The 22,518-nt window shown below is 43.0% G+C and overlaps 1 protein-coding gene across 6 annotated transcripts in view; it reads right to left on the bottom strand.

The window, feature by feature from the left end:
• The window catches only part of MBOAT1 (membrane bound O-acyltransferase domain containing 1), a 108,180-nt gene that overhangs the window by 18,563 nt on the left and 67,099 nt on the right, over positions 1–22,518 (bottom strand). For all 6 annotated transcript variants that reach the window (XR_006266057.1, XR_006266056.1, XM_043449949.1 and 3 more), the window contains 4 exons: positions 11,562–11,617; positions 8,987–9,041; positions 6,832–7,015; positions 4,578–4,770 (listed from right to left, as the gene is read on the bottom strand). Coding sequence is in view for 4 of the 6 variants with exons in the window: in XM_043449949.1 (XP_043305884.1) it covers positions 4,578–4,770; positions 6,832–7,015; positions 8,987–9,041; positions 11,562–11,617 (488 nt within the window). In the remaining 2 variants the exon portion in view is untranslated. The remainder of the gene's footprint in view (positions 1–4,577; positions 4,771–6,831; positions 7,016–8,986; positions 9,042–11,561; positions 11,618–22,518) is intronic.

The following is a 22,518-nucleotide window of genomic DNA, read 5'->3' on the forward strand; positions in this document are numbered from 1 at the left end:
TTCTCCAGGCAAGAATACTGGAGTGGGTTGCCATGCCCTTCTCCAGGGGATCTTCCTGACCCATGGATCAAACCCACATCTCTCATGTCTTCTGCATGGGTAGGTGGGTTCTTTACCACGAGCTCCACCTGGGAAGCCCGTCAAAGAGGCCACACGTGGATGCAATGACCAAAGCCACCTTACCCACAAAGTCAGTCTAAAAGCTCCTGTGTCCACCTTTACTTCACTTCACTGAACTCTGTGAAACCCTCCCCCTGCTGTATTTCATTTCTAATCAGTTCCTTAATGATATTTTTCACACTCAAAGAGAGACCTGATGAAATCAACACACTTGTATTATGATGGCCAAGATATCTTCTTTCAAGTTTACTCTGTTAGAATATTTCCTTAAAAATAATCAAATGAGCTTTTTAACAGATTAAAAGGAAAAATATGGTCATATTAACAGATACAGAGATGACATTCCATAGAATTCATCTTTTCCTAATGAAAAACAACATCCCCTCATCAAAACCCCTAAACCTTTGCAGAGAAGAGAGCTTGTTTAACTTAATAAAGCAATCTACAGAGAACAAGTAAAAAAGCAGCAAATGTACTTACTTGATGCCTGCTTCCAACTTTTGACAGTTATGAATAAAGCTGCTATAAACATAAAAAATCAAACTAATGAAGTTGTAGAGCCTGAGATCTGGGGGAGATGTCAGAGAAACCCTTCCCATAGTTTTGGTCATTCCGTTTCTAGGGGAGTTCAAGTCCAACTCACGTTGGACTTCTGAAGGGCCAGTGGGAAGAAAAACAACCCCCTCGAAGTTGGCCTGCTTTCCCTTTGGCATCGTTGATGACTTAAAACTGCTTATCTTACGCTTAGCTTTACTGTAAAATATCTGGTTTCTTTCAGAGAAGGGAGGAAAGAAAGGAGTCCTGAAATCTCTTCCTCCCATGCCGACTGGAGGGAAATTCGGTGGAAAAGGAGGACACAGCCAGGGTGCAGCAGCTAAGAGACCATGAATTTACACTGTGTGGGCACGGACAGCGAAGCACAGAATTAAACAAAACCAGGGGAGGACGCACTCCCGAGGGCTGGGCTGACGGTGCTGGGACCAGCACAGCAATCCAGGCATGCCCTGTCCAGGCTCCAGCCTCAGATCTAACACACACAGAAGAATAACAACTTTTTTTTTTTTGGTCCTTAAATATTTCCCCAGGATTCTGAAAAGCATTCCACAGACATTTCTCATTTAATGCTCACAATGGTGTGAAGATGGTGACTCACACTACCATCGTCGTGGGAATGGTGATCTCTTGGGTTCCTTTCTCCACTTGGGAGCGGGGTCAATTCACAGCCTTGGGAGAGCTGTCTAACTTCTAGGAAACTGTTCTCTTGAGTGGATGTCATAACATTGTACCACATTGTACCTATTTTACCATTGTACCACGCTGTACCTATTTTAAAGGGATGTTGAAAGGGTTAAACCAAATTGAATATATGTAGAGTGCATAATACAGGGCCTGGCCCAAGTCAACATTTAAGAATGGTTAGCTGCCACCATCATCATCATTATTATTACTGCCACCCCCATCTTGTTAGTAAGGCGGCTAAAGCTGAGTGACGTTAACATTAAGATCATTCAGTCCCGCCAGGCGTGCAGGACTTCCCTGGTGGGCCAGTGGTTAAGACTTCGCCTTCCAATGCAGGTTCGATTCCCTAGGTGGGGAGCCAAGATCCCACATGCCTTCGGGTCAAAAAACCAAAACATAAATCCGATGCAATACTGTAACAAATGCAATAAAAACTATAAAAACGGTCCACATCAAAAAAAAAAAAGAAAAAGAAAAGATCACTCAGGTGGCAAAATTCTGATTCCACCAGGCTGATATTGGCTAGGAGCCATCTGAAAGATAAATGTAAGAACCAGAAGAGGTGACTCTCAGAACTGCCGCATTTAGATGTGGTTGGAATTCCCTGCTCCCCTTAGTGCATCCTGCCACCTTTTATCCAAGACTGTTCTTGCCTTAGAGCAGTTAGAATGTCTAAGTTCACCAACCCAAAACTGGCTTCACTTGCATTCTACACGGCCCTAACATGTAACGGAAGATAAATTCGCTGGACACCCCTATTTGGGCATCTTTGATCTTTAGAACACAGCCTGGGCTATAATTGAGCCTCACTAATTAGTACTCATTAGTAAGAGAAAAAACACTAGCCTCAAATCCTAAGTCCAAAGAAAATAGCTCTATTCTTTCGATAGAAATGGTAACTACATCTAGACGTACACAGTGCAAGTCGGCTGAGATTCATCAAGAGGCCAGCTTTAAGGATAAAATTTATAATTGTGTATAATTAGTACATCAATTATATGGAAATGGTGTTTGAAGGAGCTGGATAAAACAATTATTCGGTTAAGCAGTTTAAATATTCCCTGTTACACTATTCATTGCATCTTTACTCATAAATAATACAAAGGTTAATTTCAGACCAGCCCATGCAATCTAAACTATTACAAACTTCAAATTGAGGCCATGCAAATTAAGGAAGCGTTTCTACTGAAGCTACCAAAAACAATGAAGAAAGGGTGGTGGGGAAGAAAAGACAAAGAGGTAAGTCCACAGCGAAAGCAAGCCGTGGGAAGGGTTATTTCTCTTCTCTAAATATCTGGGGTCACTCCACAAAGGACAGAGTGAGGCTGGACACCCCTGTGCCCTGTAACCGCCTCCCCACCCAGATTCCCGCCAGCACAACCCACCTCGTGTTAGACTTGCCCTACGAGGCCATGGAATGGCCTTTCTTTCCTCCTTAAATCAGGAGCTGATTTAGTCCAGAAGCCAGCCCATAAGCCCTGGGGTACAGAATATGGGAGCAGGAATGGGAGGAAGAAGCGGGAAAGAAAGGGAAGAAAAGCGAAGAAGCAGAAGTTAGGACAGAAGTGAGAGATTCTATCACACACCCTCTCCAAGTTGGAGCAAAGCGAAAAGTCTACTTCACATAGAAAAACACGCCCAGTGTTCCCAGGAGAGCTCCATCCATAGGAGGCATAATGCCTACCTACTACGGAAATGACTCTTCAGTAATAAAGCATCTGCAGGAAAGGCAATCAGATACAAGGAGACTCTGGGGGCCTTGCCCAAGGACCAGTCCATACACATCGTCTCCTCTGTCATCCTGTCACAGCTCTGGGGGTGTATTGCCTGGTGGGTATACGTGTCTGTGGCCCCACCGAGTGCAATGACCTTGAGGGCTGAGATGTCCTTCCTTTGAGTTCCTCATAGCACAGAGTCCGGTACTCAACAAAAACTCCTTGCATTCAACTGAATGGGACCGGAAACAAACTTCCCCACACAGCAAATTTTGGAAAAGCTCTTACGTCTCTCTCTGGTCAAGTGTGACATATATCCTGCACTGGACTGCACTTGTCTCTGAACACTGTGACCTTTAAAAAATCATCTGGACCAGGAGCAGGGAGGAAAGAGGAATGGGGGATTACTGCTTTGTTGAAAGGACAGAGCTTCTGTTTCAGGTGATGGAGAAAGTTCTGGAGACGGATGGTGGTGATGATTGCATTATTGTGAGCAAACTTAATGCCATTAAGTTACACACTATAGGTGGTTAAAATGGCAAATTTTACATTACGTATATTTTACCACAATAAAAAATGATAAATGAATAAATCAATAGTTACAAACTTGATTCAGGTGCTAAAAACTTAACAGTATGAAATGAGAGAATTCAGTGAAGGGCTGCACCCTTATGCAATATGGTCTAACTACTACGGATGGAGTTTGATAATCTACTTGACTTCATAAACCAAGTCACTGCTCCTGACATCAGGCCCCATGTCACTGGCAGCTAAGGTGTTAAACTTCCCTTCCTGATAGTCTTTCGAATGTGAAATAGATATTCCCTATGGTTACCATGCTTTATCAAAATACTTTACCATTCTTGGTATGTAAATAGAAGGTTTATTGCTCACCTTAGCAAAGGTTTAAACTTTTCTGGTGTAAAACTCTTTAAAAGGAAAGATATAAACGCTTAATATTGACTAAAGTTACCTCACAGGGGAAAAAGAAGAGTGTGATAATACCCAATTAAGTGGAACTTTCTACCTTAAAAAAAAAATCACTTGAAATCAGCTTCTTTCTAAGGCATAAAGCTTAACCAACCATTTCTTAAAAAGTTCAACCCAAATGACCACACTTATGGGTAAAATTCGGCATGTATCCTGTATTACAGACAACCCAGAAAAATTACAAGAAAGCCAGATCATTCTGGAATTTTCCCCTAACTTTCCATTGCCCTAAATAGCCAAGTTTGATGGGTAGGCACAGCAACTTCCAAGGTTTGACATCTGTTAATAGCACTGGGTTTAAACAATAGCCAGGACTTCTTTTCTCCTTATCACAGATAATTGAGAGGAGGGTTACCCTGGAAAGTACAGAGTCAGGATTCCTGGCTCAACTGCCTTCCATTACACACCAGACTTTTTCTTTTTTGGATTAAGTGATCCAAATGTTACTCTGGCGAAGCCCTCCAAGGAGTAGCACTTTTTCCTCAAGTATTCAGCGCCCTCCAGCAAACTCACCTAATGTCCAGGCAAAGTAATACTTGGGCTTGGAGGCTTGCATGACAACGTATAAATAGCAGAGTCGGGTCAGAAAGTTTGCTTCATGAACAAACCAGTCGTCAGCCAGGGAGGTGACAGGGAAGGTCTTCGTCAGCGTCAGAAACAAAAGGAGAGATACCAAGGTCACGCACAGCTTGTGCATCACGGCTCCCTGGAAATGGGGGAGAAGAATGAAGTAACTATTCAGGAGACACTGGTGCGTGGAAAACAATTTCAGCAAAGGCATGCTAAGAATAAAGCTGCTCCATGGCCTCTGCGGTAATAGTCTCTAGATGAAGGGCATTCTTCCTCAGGGCACAGTTTCAGATGATGGGCATACATGCTATATTTAGATGCAGGATATGCCTCTGACACCCCAGGAAGGGATGGATCTAAAAAAAAAGAAAACTCTTACCAGCACATTCTACCATCAAAGGTCAGGTGGTTCTGTTACCCAAGTGAGTGACCACTTGCTCAGTTGGGTCTGACTCTTTGCAAGCCCACCAGGCTCCTCTGTCCATGGGGTTCTCCAGGCAAGAATACTGGAGTGGGTTGCAATTTCCTTCTCCAGGGGATCTTTCTGACCCAGGGATCGACCCTGGGTCTCCTGTGTTGCAGGCAGATTCTTTACCGTCTGAGCCATTAGGGAAGCCCCCAAACATATGCAAAATCAGTAACATTACAGGGTGGCACTCTTCCATCAGAAAGAAAGAACCACTGGCCTGCTGGTCCTGTAGCCGGCAGAGCCAAGGAAATGGGTCTAAGTCACCAGCAAGGAGCACAGAGGCTTAGTTAGGAAGGATTCTGGGCACGTGGGTACATGTCTGAGCCAGGACGTGGGCAGGTCGCCTTACAAACCCTTTCTGGATGGTCTCCATGCAGTCTGCTCTGGGGTTGAGATGTACTGAGGTTTTCAATTCCCTTGGATGGAGTCATTTTGCCCAGATGCCCTGACATCCAGGAGACGTCAGCTAACACCCAAAGAATTATAGTCCCCAACTTTATAAAAGAGACTACCTTTATTTGTAACAGCGCCTGCCTCACAGGGCGGCTTGGGGTTTCAGCGCAGGAATGTTTACTAGGGCCTGAGAACAGTGCCGGATTCCCGGCATCTCGCAGTAACTAACTAACTGTTAGTTACTAACTCACTCACTTAACTAACTGTTCACCACCAGGGCGCGCCAGCCCCTCACATCCATGTGTCTTTGGCCAAAATGCAAGTTCAGAGCTTCATGTTCTCTGTGCCCAAAAATGCAAGAGTCTCCTTGGAGGGTGACCTGAAGACTCTCTGATAATATTATTTTCCAAATAATGTGACACAGAACTCCTCCGACAGACCCTGCATATAAGCACCTGTGGTTACTCAGATGATGCCCAGCCAGGGACCTCCCTCCTAGATTCTGTCCATAAAGGTCTCTGATTCACCATAAACTGCAGAGGACCTGACTGTGTCAAAACTCTCAGAAAACATATGTTTCATGAGTCATTTAAATTTTCAAATACTTAATGGTGCCTGACTGGCAGTTTATAAATATTTAAATTATCCTCAATCTCCCCCTTTCCAATGTTTCTCATTCTTTCCATTAATTACAAATTTTCCTTAAATATAGGATATCTGGTCTGGATACGTTCAGCAGATTTGCAAAGTTCAATGAGTTATCCTCATGTTGACTAATTTGAGATTAATACACTTCAAATTAAAACATTATTTCTAAGAAACACCTTCAACTGTCTACAAATCAATAAGATGAAACTTACTGGCTATAAGGCATGCTGGTATAAAGCTGGTTTCCCTTGCCATAGTAAGACTCTGCAATAAAAAGTACATTTATTTTGGTTCCCACTCTTTCCCCCTTCACCGTTTATGATATAGTATCCTCTGGCTGTCTATGAATTTCTATTCATAAAAACACATTTGAAGGTGTTAACTAGCACCATTGTAGGTACATCATAGGCAGTAAATACTGGCTGGTTGGCAAGTAGATTACTTGCTGTAATATTTCCAGCCAATGAGCTTCTCTGGAAATAAACTCCTGTTGCTCCAACAGGGAGAACTCCTGCAAATAAATACCAATGTTGATATTTTAAACAGGGGGGAAAAGTTATGGGCCAAGCTTTCTGGTAAACTGTTTGGCTTTTTAATTAGAACAATTAAAAGTGACCGTCAGCCCTGGCAGCAAAGCTCTATTTTCTAGACCTCTGGATAAATACTTGGCACTAAAAAAAAACTTACAGTGGGAGAAGGTTCTGGCAGACTGTGGAAGCCTTTTTCCTTCCAGTTGACTTCCAGCAACTTCATGTGTGTGTGTCTCCCCTCAATGAAGGCTATATAATCCTTGAAATTGTTACAAGGGCCCGCTATGATACTCATGAAGTTGAGAAGGTAGCTCACGTATTCCAAAAAGGAGGGTTTTGCTCTGCGAAAATAAAGTGAGAAGTTGAAGAGTCTTCAGTCTTAGATTTTTCTTTCATATCTGCAAATGTGCCCGTTGTAAAGACAGGTGTTGTCTCTGTAGCTAGTGAAATGCTACACGCTCCTTCTTTGTTCTGTTTCTTTAAAAACCCACCTAAGAGAGAAATGAAGTTGAAAGGAAGTTAAGGAGGTGAGTGGCTCAGAGACGGCACAGCACTGCATGGCGCCCTCTGCTGGCCAACTGCAGCTCTACACGCGGAGGGCCAGGCCAGGACAAAGGCAGCCTTGAGGCTGGGGAACAAACATTCTTTCTGGGCAAACTCAGCTGCCTGTCCATGTCCACCCGAGAAAATGAAGGTAATAAACATCAGGCAGGGTGGGAGCCCGGCCTAATGTGACTTGGTCGAGATGGTGTGAGATGGGAAAACTCCCTCCCAACTGCCAAAATAAATACAAAACAAATGATGGGTGGAACTGGTTTCCACTTGAAGAGGCCACACAAAACTACTGCGGCAGCAGTCTCCTGTCTGCTTTGGCCTCCAGGCATGACGTCCTGGCCAACAGACAAGGGTTGTGGCAGGAAAACACTGTGCAGAGACCAGTTGTGTCTCGTGTGTTAATGGCATTTTAAAGGGCAGGCTCAGATCCCCTTGGTGGTCCAGTGGTTAAGACACTGCACTTCCAATGCAGGGGATGCATGTCTGATCCCTGGTCTGGGAACTAACATCCCATATGTCTCGCAACCAAAAATAAATGAAATGCTGTGATATTGTCTGAGTAGAGTTTCATTAAAAATCGTAATGTTGGAAAGCAAAAATAAGAACCAAAGGGCATGTTCTTCTAACGACAGAGTTGTGGGGAAAGGGTTCCTCATGGGGCATGGCTCACCAGTCATGGGAATTATGCCCTCTAGCGTTTACACCTCTATGATGCTTAGCAAAGAAGTTAGTTCATGAGACTCTTGCGGTGGTTCTTTTTCCATCACTTCCAAGTCCCGATTCCTTAACAAAGAAATGTAGCTGGGATGCTCTCTCATACATCCCAGTTATCTCCTGCTATGGTCTGGTATTCTGGTGTTCATTGGAAGGACTGATGCTGAAGCTGAAACTCCCAAAACTTTGGCCACCTGATGTGAAGACCTGACTCACTGGAAAAGACCCTGATGGTGGGAAAGATTGAAGGCAGGAGGAGAAGGGGATGACAGAGGATGAGATGGTTGGATGGCATCACCGACTCGATGGACATGAGTTTGAGCAAGCCCCAGGAGCTGGTGATGGACACGGAAGCCTGGTGTGCTGCAGTCGATGGGGTCGCAAAGAGTCGGACACGACTGAGCGACTGAACTGAACTCTCTGGTAGGAACTCTCCGCCGTGGCTGCACCACCCTCCCCCACGTGCCATTTCAACTGCCTTATCAGTGCTATTCTCCTCTTTTCACGGCCTCCCTTCCTCTCTGACACCCACCCCCTCTCTACTTCACCATCAACACTGGCCAAAATCCACCTTCAAACTTTAGCTTCCTCCTTCCTCCACTTGCCCAGCCCACATTTCTCTCTCCAACCCTATATCCTATCTTTTTTCATGCCAGCATAATCATACTGATGGGCACAGATAAGTGACTGTTTCTTGAGGACGCCCCCCAACTCTAGATACATGCCCAATAAAAATAATCCTGGAATAAACAGAACAACTGCAGTGAAGGAGAATACTGGGAAACTAAGAAAATTACAGAGCCACTGACCCTTTAATCGAGGAAACCTATCCCACAACTACACCCAAATCCATTTTAAAATGACCTATGAACAAGGTTATCATGGTTTACCATTTATAAAAGCCAAAGACTGGTAGACAACCCAGTCTATTGATTGTCCATCAACAGTAGCTTCATTCCATAAACACTATTATATCCATTTAAACAAGGAAGAGCTCTGAATACTGATGCCCAAAGGGCTCAAGACTATATCGTCAAACTTACTTTACAGCAAGTCGATGTTGCTCGCTGGAAAGATCTGCAGCCCTTCGACCTAATCCTATGAAAAGAAACATTTAGAAATAAGAAGTTTTGAGTGAAGTAGATCACTACATCCTAAAAGAGGCTGATAAAAACTCATTTGAAAGAAATGATTCATTTTTATTTCATCAGTCATAAAGAGTCTTTGTTTTCCTTTTTTTTTAAAATTTATTTAATTAAAGGCTAAGTACTTCACAATATTGTATTGGTTTTGCCATATATTGACATGAATCAGCCATGGGTGTACATGTGTTCCCCATCCTGAACCCCCCTCCCACCTCCCTCCCCATCCCATCCCTCAGGGTCATCCCAGTGCACCAGCCCCGAGTACCCTGTCTCATGCATCGAACCTGGACTGGCGATCTGTTTCACATAGGATAATACACATGTTTCAATGCTATTCTCTCAAATCATCCCACCCTCGCCTTCTCCCACAGAGTCCAAAAGACTGTTCTATACATCTGTGTCTCTTTTGCTGTCTTGCATATAGGGCTATCGTTACCATCTTTCTAAATTCCATATATATGCATTGGGCTGCCTATAAGTACATGAGTGAGGAGGAAAGTTTTTATAGGTTCTTAGGAAGAGGGGAGGATCGGAGGTTACCCTTATTTAATTCGCCAGTATCAACAGGGATCTACACTGCATATGCTCCTTACCACGCTAAGGTTTTCATTGCTACATGAGACACAGCCTCCCTTTGCTGCCTGAGTTTGCTAAACGCCAACCAGATTATGCTGGGTACGGACACCTGGTAGACACTGAGAATGGAATGGAGTAGGAAACAAATAGGGGACTTTCCTCTTCCAAAGGAAAAAAAACAGGAAATGTAGCCCTGAATGCAGGGAAAACACCAAAGAATTATCAGGAGGTTTTTCTTCTTTTAAAACGCACCCATGCCAGAGCTCCCAACGAAATCACTCTTGCGCCTCCTAGAAAATGCGTATGTTAACTTACAGTCAAGGAAACCAAACTGTCATCTTAAAAGCAAAAGAATTCAACTTTAAAACTGTATATTTAGCTAAGACAGATTATGGTCAACAACCACCAACACAACTCAAAAACATGCCTAAGAGAAGGCAGAGTGTTTCTGGAATTTACTTGTTCCTCCCACACACAAGAAAGAAAAAAAGGCAAATAAACATTTTGCTGCATGTAAGGGATATTCTAAAAACAAAAAACAGGGTAAACTGAGAACACTTTAAAAAGTAAATTCAGGCAAAAAGCTTATGTATTAAAAACAAAAACAAGAAGGAATGTTGATTAAACAAAAATCACACTCACTTTTTTCTAAGATCTCATCAAATAGTCCAGCTCTGGCAATCTAAGGAGGGCTTCCCTGATAGTTCAGTTGGTAAAGAATCTGCGTGTAATGCAGGAGACCCAGGTTCAATTCCTGGGTTGGGAAGATCTGCTGGAGAAGGGATAGGCTACCCACTCCAGCAATCTCAGGAATTAAATTGATTTTAGCTTATTGACTTATGGTGCTAGTATGAGCCTATAACCACGATCAAATGGTTTTCAGATACAAAAATACTGACCAACTCACTCCATTTTGCCCAGGACTTTGCCAATTGGGGCACTAAATATCTCCTGTCCTGGGAAACCCCTGGGTTCTGAGCAAACCCGGATAGCTGGTCAGTGTAGAAAGACTCCATCCTCAGAATAAAATTATTCGGTTCTCTAGTGAATGACTATGAATGACTAATCACCAAGTATGAACTGGGAATAAACAGGGTCAAAATGAAATTAAATCAGTTCTCAAGCTTTAAGGAAAAACAAGAAGACTCACTAGTGGGGACTAAATTTTCCCAATCTGTCAACACATAAAGAAGTTTCAACAATCGGAAAGCATTTGTTAGAGCCCTACAAACCCAAAGAAGACATCCTTACTAATTGCACCTGCATCTCTTAAGCCCATATTGAAACCCTCCTGGCTGGAAGCACCACCCTCCTTTCCTGGAACCCAGTATTAACACTGGAAATAATCATACTTTCTGGCCATTATCAAGAAAGGTCCAAGTGAAGAAAATGTTCAGTTTTTAGACAAACAGAAGATTCTTCCTCTTGCCAGCTTTTTACAGGTTTGGGCCCATCTCATTAGATAATTCTCCAAGCCAAAAAAAAAAGGTAACTTAACTAGCCAATGCTGTTTCATCTTTTATAACCTTCTGAGCTTCTCAGAGATGAACCCAAAGGAAAAAGGATGCCATTTCTTCTTGACAGATTTGGAAATCAAGGGCAGAGAGTACCACAAAATTAACTGAAATTTAAAACATCATAAAGCTAAACTGAAAACCCACTGTTCTCGATGCAAATGTTTCAGCAAAGGCTACAGATTCAGCAATGGAGTGGTAGGTCACGCTGGGAAACTAAAAAGCTATGATTAATCTGAGTTGCAAAAAAAAATTTTTTTTTCACAACATATAACAAGATCTGCCAGCCCTTGTCTAAACTTTAGGCTGTGTATACAGTGGAAAAGAAGAACTCTGAAGGTCAAGCTCACTCTTAGACCCAAAAGGAGGGCTGCTGTTCTTACCATCATGAACTTGGAATGCCAAGGTTGTGATCTTCTGAGTAACAATCATCAGAGGCCTAAAAGGAAGATAGAAAATAATGAAGACTGGCCACATCGCCGCGGGAGAAAATGTTTATTCCATCTCTGGTCCTGGTAGTTTCTCATCTTGAAGGTTATTAAGTAAAATACAAAAACCATGGAATTCAAAACATTTTTTCCCCTTTCAAATCACCTTAAATAAGCACAGAGAACAAGTGAACAGCAAGATCACCCTGAAAAGTCTCTCTTGCCTTTTTACTCAAAGCTAAGCTCCAGGACCAACACTGCCAGCATCTCCTGGAGCTTGTCTGAAACGCTGAAGCTCATGCTCCAACCCCGACCAGAAAATGAGAACCTGAATTTTAACAAGATCTCCATGGAATTCAAATACACGTTTAAGTGTAAGCAGCACTAGTCTGGGAAACACCCGATCCAGTGCCCTGGTTCCACCTGGATAGGTATATTTTTTGGCTGCTTCATCCTAATATGGTCTAACATGGTTTGTTCTATTTAAAGGCAATGCTTCCATGCACACATAGTAAAGAAAAAAAAAATACATTTGTAAAATGGAGCTTCCTGTAAATAAAGCATTTAGTGACCTAAAATAGCAACAATCTTAATTTGAGGGAAAAAAAAATCTTAAGAAGTGACAACCATATCAACAAGGGTGCCAAGATAGTTCAATGGAGGCAAGAATAGGCTTTCAACAAATAGTGATGGGGCAACTAGACAGCCACATAAAAAGCATACTGAAAGTAACTAAAAATGGTTCAAAGGTCTAAATGGTAAGAGCTAAAACTACAAAACTCTTACAAGAAAACACGGGCATAAATCTTCATGACCTTCAATGTGGCAACAGCCTTTTAGATATAACACCAAAAGCACAAGTCACAAAAGAGAAAGAAAACAGATCAAACGGATGTCATTAAAACCTGAATTTTTTGTGCTTCAAAGGACACACACCATCAAAAACAGTGAAAAGACATTTCACAGAATATACAAACGTATGTGAAAATCATATATCTGCTAAAGAACCTGTACTAGACTACACAAAGAACTCTTCCAAATTAAAAATAAAAAGACAAAAATAACCAGTTTAAAATGGCCAAAGGCTCTGAATGGACATTGATCTTGAAGAAAAGATATACAAGTGGTGAATAAGCACACGAAAAGATGTTCCACTGTCATCAACCATCAGAGAAACGCAAATCAAAACCACGAGACACCACTTGGCAAGCACTAGGATGACCAGAATCAAAAAGACAGGTTGTTCTGGCCACAAGGTGGGGAACTGGAACCCCCATACGTTACTGGTGGGAATATTTAATGGAGTAGCTGCTTGAAAAGCAGTCTGCCAGTTTCTCAAAAGGTTAGACATAGAATTACCATATGACCAAGCAATTCCACTCCTAGGTATATACCCATGATGTGTCTACACATAAACTTGTACATACACGTTCAGAGCAACATTATTCAAAAGAGCCCAAAAGGAACAACCCAAATAACCCAAATGTTATATAAATACATTTTATTTATCCATTCATTAGTTGATGGGTGTTTGGATTATTCCTTTCAGGCTGTTTTGAATAGTGTTGTTCTGAACATGTATGTACAAGTCTATGTGTAGACATATTTTTCTTTCTCATCAACTGATGGACAAATAAAATGGGATATGTCCATCCAGGGCTTCCCCGGTAGGCTCAGCAGTAAAGAATCTGCCTACAATGCAGGAGATGTGGGTTTGATCCCTGGGCCGGGAAAATCCCCTGGAGGAGGAAATAGCAACCCACTCCAGTATTCTTGCCTGTAAAATTCGCTAGACAGAGGAGCCTGGCGGGCTACAGTCCATGGGGTCACAAAGAGTCGGACATGGCTGTGCACAGCACACAGTCACACACACACACACACACGTGTCCATCCAACAGAACATTCAATAATTCAATAAAAACAATGAAGCACTGCTACATGCTACAGCATGGATAGACCTTGAAACCATTATGCTAAGTGAAAGAAGCCAGACCTCAATGGCCACATATTATATGATTCCATTTATATAAAATGCCTAGAACAGGCAAATCCATAGAGAAATGAAATAGGCTTCTGGTTGTCTAAGACTGGGGAAAGGGAGGAAATGAGCAGTGATAGTTAATGCACACAAGTTTCTTTGGGTAGGAGGGTGATGAAAATGTAAAATTAACTACTGTAAATGATTACACTCTAAATTCACTCTGTGTATATGCTAAACCCTGCTGAACTGTGTCCTTTAAATGGGTGAATTGTATGGTACGTGAATTGTATCTCAATAAAGCTGCAGTTTGGTTTTTCTAATCATCTGGCCTAGCTCAGTACCTTTAATAGCTCTATTCTTGCCCCATAAGACAAGATAAAATCTTACCGCCCAACTACCATACCTTCCGCTAAACCTTGTAAGTTTAGCCTGGTTTTCTGATCTCCATCCTCATGGCTTCTTACTGAACTTGCCATCTCTAACCGATATGTTCTGAGGGCTCATTTACATTCAAAGCTGAGGTTTGGTCAATGTTCTATGACTGCATCCGTGAGATGCAGCACAGCCTCTGGGCCCCGAGCTCAGGCCAGGCCCAGGTGTGGGAGGATGTGACTGGACACAAAGCATCCTTAGGCCAAAGTTGATGTGTCCGCTGTACTCAGCCACCTCTCTGTGAGGTCATTTTCTTCTTTAACTCCTCTGGTTCCCATTTCCATTTTCCATCTCTTTAAAAGAGTAAGCATGTAATATTTTAAACTACCTGTATAAACTAAGAAAATACACTATTTTAAAGAGTGTGTCAACAAAGGCCCTTTGAAATCTTAACACCTACACCCAACTTTATATCTTATTTGCAAAAGCCCCACCGCCAACATTTGAAACAAGGGTCCTCAAAGGTGAGGAGCAGGGGAAGTGAGTGGTCTGCCTGTGGGAGGGAGGGGCGGCTTGCTCTCCGGGGACTGGGGCGAAATGGGAGTGGTGGACAGGGGGCCCCCGGAGTGGTCACTCTAGGGTAGCAAGACAGCTCACAGCTGACACTGATTTTGATCACACTGTTATATAGTGAAAAAAAAAAATAACTGCTTCCAGAACATGGAGGTTTGGGTCCTAAAAGTAAGGACTATATCAAAACTTTCTATAAGAGCAATTTGGCCTTATAGACCAATATAACCTCACAGCTCGTCTTCTTGATATTCTACCAGACTTCTAACCCAGAATGTATAACAGATGCCAAGGGCCATTTATCTTGAAAGGGACTCACCCTAAGCATCACATTCCAAGTAGTTGCCAAACATGTCCTTTTTTTCCCCAAAGCCTTTTTGTCCTGTGAGACTGTAAGTCTGAGGAATCGGGAATAGGACCTAAGCTCCCAGCCTTCTTTACACAGGTGAAGTGGAGTGAAGTCGCTCAGTCGTGTCCGACTCTTTGCGACCCTGTGGACTGTAGCCTACCAGGCTCCTCCGTCCATGGGATTCTCCAGGCAAGAATACTGGAGTGGGTTACCATTTCCTTCTCCAGGGGGTCTTCCCGACCCTGGGTCTCCCGCATTGGAGGCAGACGCCTTAACCTCTGAGCCACCAGGGCCCAGCACAATTTTTTTTGTATTCTGAGACACACATTCTGATGACCATGCAATTTGCAAACCGAGTTTCTACATTTAGTTTATAACTTCATTTTTAAAGGGCTTATAATATTGATATATCCATAAAGAAAATGTGTCACAGAATTAGCTTGCCCTTCTCTCTCTACCTAAGACAGATGGATGGATAAAGAACATATGGTACATATATACAATGGAATATTACTCAGCCATTAAAAAGAATGAAATTATGCCATTTGCAACAACATGGAAGAACATGGACATGATCAAACTAAATGAATTAAGTCAGAGAAACAAATATCATATCACTTATATGTAGAATCTTAAAAAATTGATACAAATGAACTTATTTACAAAACAGAAACAGATTCACAGGCTTAGAAAATGCATATGGTTACCAGTGGGGAAAAATGAGGTATGGGGTGGGGAGGATAGATTGGGAGTTTGGGATGGACAGGTACACAATGCTGTAATTAAAATAGAAACCAACAAGGACCTACTGTATCGCACAGGGAACACTATTTTGTAATAACCTAAATGGGAAAAGAATTTGAAAAAAGGATACATATTTATCATTGAATCACTTTGCTGTACGCCTGAAACTAACAACATTGCCCATCAACCATTCTCTAATATAAAATTAAAAAAAAATTTTTTAAAGAAATGTAACATTTGTTTTCCTTTACCTGGGGTTAGATTCGATGTATTCCACAATGAGACACACATTCAGCAAAGCGTTTAGTATCTATTCACAGAAACAATGGGCGTGAGAAGGCAGCTCTCTGATTGGCTGCTGGGGATGCGTGACTGACCGGCTCCAGCCACATCCTCTGGTTCCACCGCCTTGCTGGTGCTGAGCCCACACCTCCTGAGGCTGTGTCCAGGCAATGGCTGAGCACAGCTGGGTACCCAGCAGGACCCTCCAGGCCCGGTATGGTGCTCCTCTGCTGGGGATTCGAGCTCTAGGACTTATCACTGAACTCGCTGAAATATTACTAGAACTGCACTGCAGTCCAAGACCTCAGCCCCATCCTTTCCTCTCCGTCTCAGGGGCCAGACGGGCATTTCCATCTGACGGCTCTCCCAGATGGAAGAGCCTCTCTGTTTAGCTGCCTCCGCGTTTTCCCTCACAGGTATTTCACCCAGCACATCTCATACTTCTGTTCCCACCTTGGCATCCACTTCTCACAGAACCCAGACTAACAAAATGTATAATAGTAAATATCTGGATCAATGTAAATGAGTAACAATTATTCCATATGAAATCTGTACCTTTAGGTCTATGTAAGAATCATATTGTTATCATTCTTGATGAAAAAAATCTCCCTTCTGGGGGGCAAAAGAAAGAAGCCATGGGTCAAATAGTGTTACTCATCACCCAGACTATACTTTCAATAATACAGTGTTTCTGTTTGAAATATCTGAAGTTCTAGCAACTTAAGAAACAACTCACACATGGAATCATGGGCTTATAAAACACACACTGCCAACCTATAGGAAAGGAAATGGAGTTAGACTCTTCCTACATTCTTACTTTCCTGTGGGTGTAAGGAACAGTGCCATACGCTTCTGCTCAGAGGGTGTCCATTCTGAACACTTTTTCATTCATCAGTTTATTTAAACCAATGGGTAGATCAGATGCCAAACTCAGACAGCACAGCTTACTGAGACTTCAGAGTTACTGACTCAGGATAAAATTCAAATACCATAATACCATCCATGTTGCATTTCAATCAAAAAGTAATATAATCCAAGTCACAGACCCCCACCTATTTGCACATACTGGGCTGGTCAGTGCAGTGATCGGGATTATAATAAACCATCAGAGGAAAACATCTCCCATAGAACAACAGGGCAAATGAGCTCTACTACCCCAAGGGGTGTGAGTGAGTGGTATTTCTAGAATGCCCAACAGGATAACCGGGAACACAAATGGCTATTGTTCCACGGTGTAGGCTGCAGTTCACCATGATAAGCATGCACAGTATGCATTCAATTGTATTATATTTAAATGACATTTAGAACTTATTATATAAAAGTTTTAAAAACTATTATTGAAATCACCAGTAAAGACCACTCCCCAACCCTAGACAGAATCACTGTCTTAGCATTTATTTCCCTCCACTCTTTCCCCCCGCCAAGTCCACATTCATGAAAATGGAATCTCAATACATGTATTTTTGTGTGTGTGGTTTTGATCCAATACTTTGACCACTTCATGCGAAGAGTTGACTCATTGGAAAAGACCCTGATGCTGGGAGGGATTGGGGGCAGGAGGAGAAGGGGACGACAGAGGATGAGATGGCTGGGTGGCATCACTGACTCGATGGACATGAGTTTGAGTAAGCTCCGGGAGTTGGTGATGGACAGGGAGGCCTGCCGTGCTGTGATTCATAGGGTCTCAAAGAGTCGGACACGGCTGAGCGACTGAACTGAACTGATTTTCCATTATATTGTAAGCATTTCCAGTGTTATTAGATATTCTTTGAAGACATCATTTTAATGGATGCATATTACTACCAGAATTTATTTAACTTTCTTGGCTACACCATGTGGCTTGTGGGGTCTTAGTTTCCCAACCAGGGATTGAACCTATGACCTTAGCAGTGACAGCGTGGAGTCTGAACCACTGGACAACTAAGGAATTCCCATTTAGTATCATAATTTAACCATTCACCTCTTTTGGACCAGTTAGGATGTTTCCAATTTTGAACTATTATTGACAATAGTTGAACACACCTATGAATAAATTTGATTTCCTTCAGGTAATTCAGTTCCTAGGAATGTACAATAGGATATAAACTTTTAAAAACATTCTTGCTTAAAATCTGTGGCTAAGTTGCCTTCCAGAACAGTTGTACCAATTTATAGTCCCACTAGCGGCGTATAAAAGTTCTCATTTCATGATGTTTTCAAAAAAGCATGAGCAACTCAAATTGCCATCCTGATGACAGAGCAATCATCTGCCTGAATCTGGCCCTCTCTGCAAAAGGATTAAGGTTCCTTCTTGTTGTTTCCCTCAGAAGAAAACTCGATTTGCACCCTTCTGTGAGCAAAAAACAACCAGTTCACTATCACAGACTTAAAAGGAATCAAGTATCAGCTTTATTACAAGCAATTGTTGAGCTTCCCCGGGGAGAACAGTTAAGTCTTCCCATATTTTTAATAACCTGCATTCACAGAGAAAACATCGAGCACACTGACCTCTGTGTGTACTGATACAAGTGAAATCAGCACCACTAATAAAAGTGAATCTTGTGTGTTACCCTCACCGTTCACACCAGTTTTGATTATTTTCAGAATGACAACATTTCAAGCCCCAGAATAATCTGAAGTACAAGTTTATGTGCTCCCCCAAATTAGAAACATATATACATCATTGTTGGAGAAGGGAATGGCAATCTACTCCAGTATTCTTGCCTGGAGAATTCCATGGACAGAGGAGCCTGGCAGGCTACAGTCCGTGGGGTTGCAAAGAGTCGGACACAACTGAGTAACTCACACACATACATCACTGTAACAACCCTAACATAATCCATTTCTGGTCAACTCCAGTCTGTGCTCTTGCTCTACACACCAGTGTTAAGCATATAGGTTGGCAGGCATGCTCAGAAGAGAAAAGCTATCACATCAGGCTGCTGCCTTAAAGACACCAAGTGTAACTTCAAATCACTGCTTAATTCCTCAACAAAATCCTAAATAAGATTCTTAGACCAACATAAACAAATTCCATTCTGAAAGAGAACTGCTGGTTGCTTGTATGTTCATAATGAGGACTGTTTCCTACTGGGGCTTCCCTGATGGCTCAGATGGTAAAGAATCTGATGCGGGTTTGATCTCTGGGTTGGGAAGATCCCCTGGAGAAGCGAATGGCAACCCATTCCTATATTCTTGCCTGGAAAATTTCATGGACAGAGGAGCCTGGTGGGCTACTGTCCATGAGGTCACAAAGAGTTGGACATGACTGAGCAACCAACACAATGAGAACAGACACTGGGAAAGAATCTCTGTTATTGACCATTTGTGATGTAAAACATCTTGTCAATTTCTGGTTAGTTTCTACCTCTCCATTTATATTTCAGACATTAACCAAGAAGATGGATTTATATCAGTGAGGCACTGTGCATTTATGGTGACAGGGGAAAAATAATGCTGCTGCCTAAGAATGCCCTATAATTTAAAAAAAAAAAAAAAAAAAAGACACATACCTTCCAAGAACTGAACATAGTATGGTCACTTGCCAATTAGGGATCTAAATCACTTTCAATGTACAGGAGCAGACACATTTTCGTTGTCTCCTTTCCCTAACAGAAGCGTCCTTTCTCGTTCAAACAGTCTGCACTTTTATATGTAAAGTCAGAGATTTCTTAACACAAGCAGACCCAAAAAATGCCAGAGGACAAACACCACATAAGGAAATGTAGCACGATGTCGCCTACGCTGCTGATGGTGGAGTGGACAGGAACTCCCATCCTCCCCCGCTGTCAAACCCCAGATCCACCCTGTTTCAAAAACCCATGACTGTCTTCCCATAATTTGCCCTCTATCCTTCCCTTTTGGTAACTTTCCACAATTGCAATTATACTAAAAATGACGTAACAATCGTTCGAGAGTTTTATGGACAAAACCACTGGAGGACATGTCACGAGGGCAGGGAGGAATGTGGAGGGGCAGGCACTGTGACCTGTGTGACCAGGAGCCGGGGACCGCGGTCAGCAGATATATATGAAATCAGAACAATGGATATTCATCTCCTAGAGCCACCATAACACAATGGGTGCCTAAAACCAAAAAACCTTACTGTCTCACAGTTCTGGAGGTCAGAAAGGCCAAAAGCAAGGTGGTGGCAGAGTTGGGTTTTTCTGAAAGCTCTGAGGGAGAATGTTCCATGCTTCTTCCTAGCTCCTCGGGGTGGACGGCAACCCTTGGAGTCCCTTGGCTTGTGGCCGCATCATTCTTCTCTCTGCCTCCGTCTTCACGTGGCCACCCCTCCCTCTGTGCGCCTCTGCCTCTCTCTCGTGGATCTCTTATAGGACACCCACCATGTGAATTTAGGGCTTATCCTAATCTAGCATGCCCTCACATTAACTAGTTACACCTGCAAAGGTCCTGTTTCTAAATAAAGGACATATTCCAAGGCTCCAAGTGGACACGAATTAGGGGAACACTCGTCAAACCAGTACGTGATGGCGCGCTCACATGCAACCTTCCTATATGCAAACCTGAAATGGGTCACTGCCCATTCATTCTTCCTCAGTCTTTCCTCACCTCTGTCTCCTATAACTGTGCCTGCCATCTACAGGCTCTCAGTCAGGTCTGCTGAATGATGAATGAAGGTATCTTCCAAGGCAGGACCCAACCGCTTCCCTGGAGTGTGGATCTGATCAGGGATGGCTATGTTGTTACACAATCCCCACCCACTATCTCCGGAGTGGTTTTCTCCAACACAGATTGAGACGGTAAGGGGAAGCAAAGATGCTTGCAAAGCAATCGTAATGCAGGATTTTCATTTTTATAATCCTGCCCCACACCCTTTTGGCGTTCTCAAATACGAGAGTATTTAACTCATCCATTTAGTGAGCACCTATGACGTGCCGGCTGTTCTTCCATGGTGGCTCAGACAGTAAAGCGTCTGCCTACAATGCGGGAAGACCCGGGTTCAATCTCTGAGTCAGGAAGCTCTCCTGGGGAAGGAAATGGCAACCCACTCCAGTATTCTTGCCTGGAAAATCCCACGGACGGAGGAACCTGGTAGGCTGCAGTCCATGGGGTTGTAAACAGTTGGACACGACTGAGCGACTTTACTTTCACTATGATGTGCCCGGAGTTCTTCTAAGTGTGGGGAACAGGGAGACACAGTTCTGGGGTTAAACCAAAAAAAACTGAAGTTTGTTGATTAAACTCTCTAAGGAGAGTTATGACCACAATTTTGAAATTACTTTTAATGCTACAACTTTGCTAATCTTTGTTGCTCGCATATTTTCCATATTTTGTTAGCCATACACATCATTTAAAAAAAAAAACAACGAATAGCAGTTTGTGAACTTGTTTCAGGAAAACTGAAAAATAGTGGTCCACAATCTGGAAGGAAAGAAATAAAGAAAGGATGCAACTCAAAGAGAAACAGGCAAAACCCAGAGGCCTGAGGGTAAGAGGAACCTTGCCCAGAAAGCCAGTCTGAGACCAAACCAGGGTTGTGGATATTTCAACACAACAGTTTTTGTGTTCCAAGCAACACTTCGCCTCCTGAAGCCTCATCACAGTGCAACAGTTTAGCTGCACAACTTGGGAAGTTCCTACAAATGAGTGGTAAGCTGTAGCCCTTATTTCATTGATTACTCTCTACCAACTCAGCCCATGAAAGGCAGGTCAACCTGAGGGGAGAACCCAGGCTCTCCCTGACCTCAGACTGCCTGCACAGAAGAGAACCGAACTCCTAAGGAAGTGACGTGGATAATACAAGACGTGTGAGGAGGAGTGTCTCTGCTATAGTGCCTGTTCCTCCAGATTCACAAAAAGCTGTTCCTGAAAGAACATCAACAGAGCACAAATTTTTCACTGATTCACCGTCAGCTTCACTAGGTGACCCACTAGGACAGGGGTGGCCCCCGGGTGAAGGCCACAGTGACAGACAAAACTTTACAAGAAGTATGGAGACCCCTGCTATGCCAGACGTTACCCTTCTGGTTGCCAGAAGTCTGGGGGAGCTGGGGAGGGGGCCTGGGGAGAAGGCCAGAGCAGCTGGGGGCACTCAGTGGGGCTCATGTAGCAGCTGTTGGACTGGCCCAAAAAGTTCATCTGGCTTTTCCGCAACATCACATGGAAAAATCCGAGCGAACTTTTGGGCCAACCCAATGTTTATCAGCTACTATGGAAGAATTTTGTGTTATTAACTAGTAAGAGATAAAACACCAACCCTGTGTTTGGGACCTTAGAATAGGGGTTGGCAGACTTTTCTGTACAGAGCAAGATAGGAAGTATTTTGGCTTCTGTAAGGTCATATGGTTTCTGTCATAACTACTCAGCGCTACCACCGTAGTGTGAAAATCAGCCGCAGATAACAAATACATGAGTAAGTGTCTGGGCATGTTCCAGTATGACTGCAGAAACAAGTGGCAGCCCGGACAGAGCTTACGGTATGTGGTTGGCGACCCCTGCCTTACAACAATGGCAGAGCTCACCATCCTATGGAGCAATCAAATCTCCAACCTCAACCTCATGAGCACAGTCTTACCAAATGATGTAATCAAGTCACTGATGATTCGTACCCGTGCTCTTGATCTTTACAGACCTCCAAGGGACTGAGTCAAAGTCAGCCATCCAAGCACCGC

Source organism: Cervus canadensis, chromosome 28 (genome assembly GCF_019320065.1).
Source record: "Cervus canadensis isolate Bull #8, Minnesota chromosome 28, ASM1932006v1, whole genome shotgun sequence".
In the NCBI taxonomy this organism is placed as follows: domain Eukaryota; kingdom Metazoa; phylum Chordata; class Mammalia; order Artiodactyla; family Cervidae; genus Cervus; species Cervus canadensis.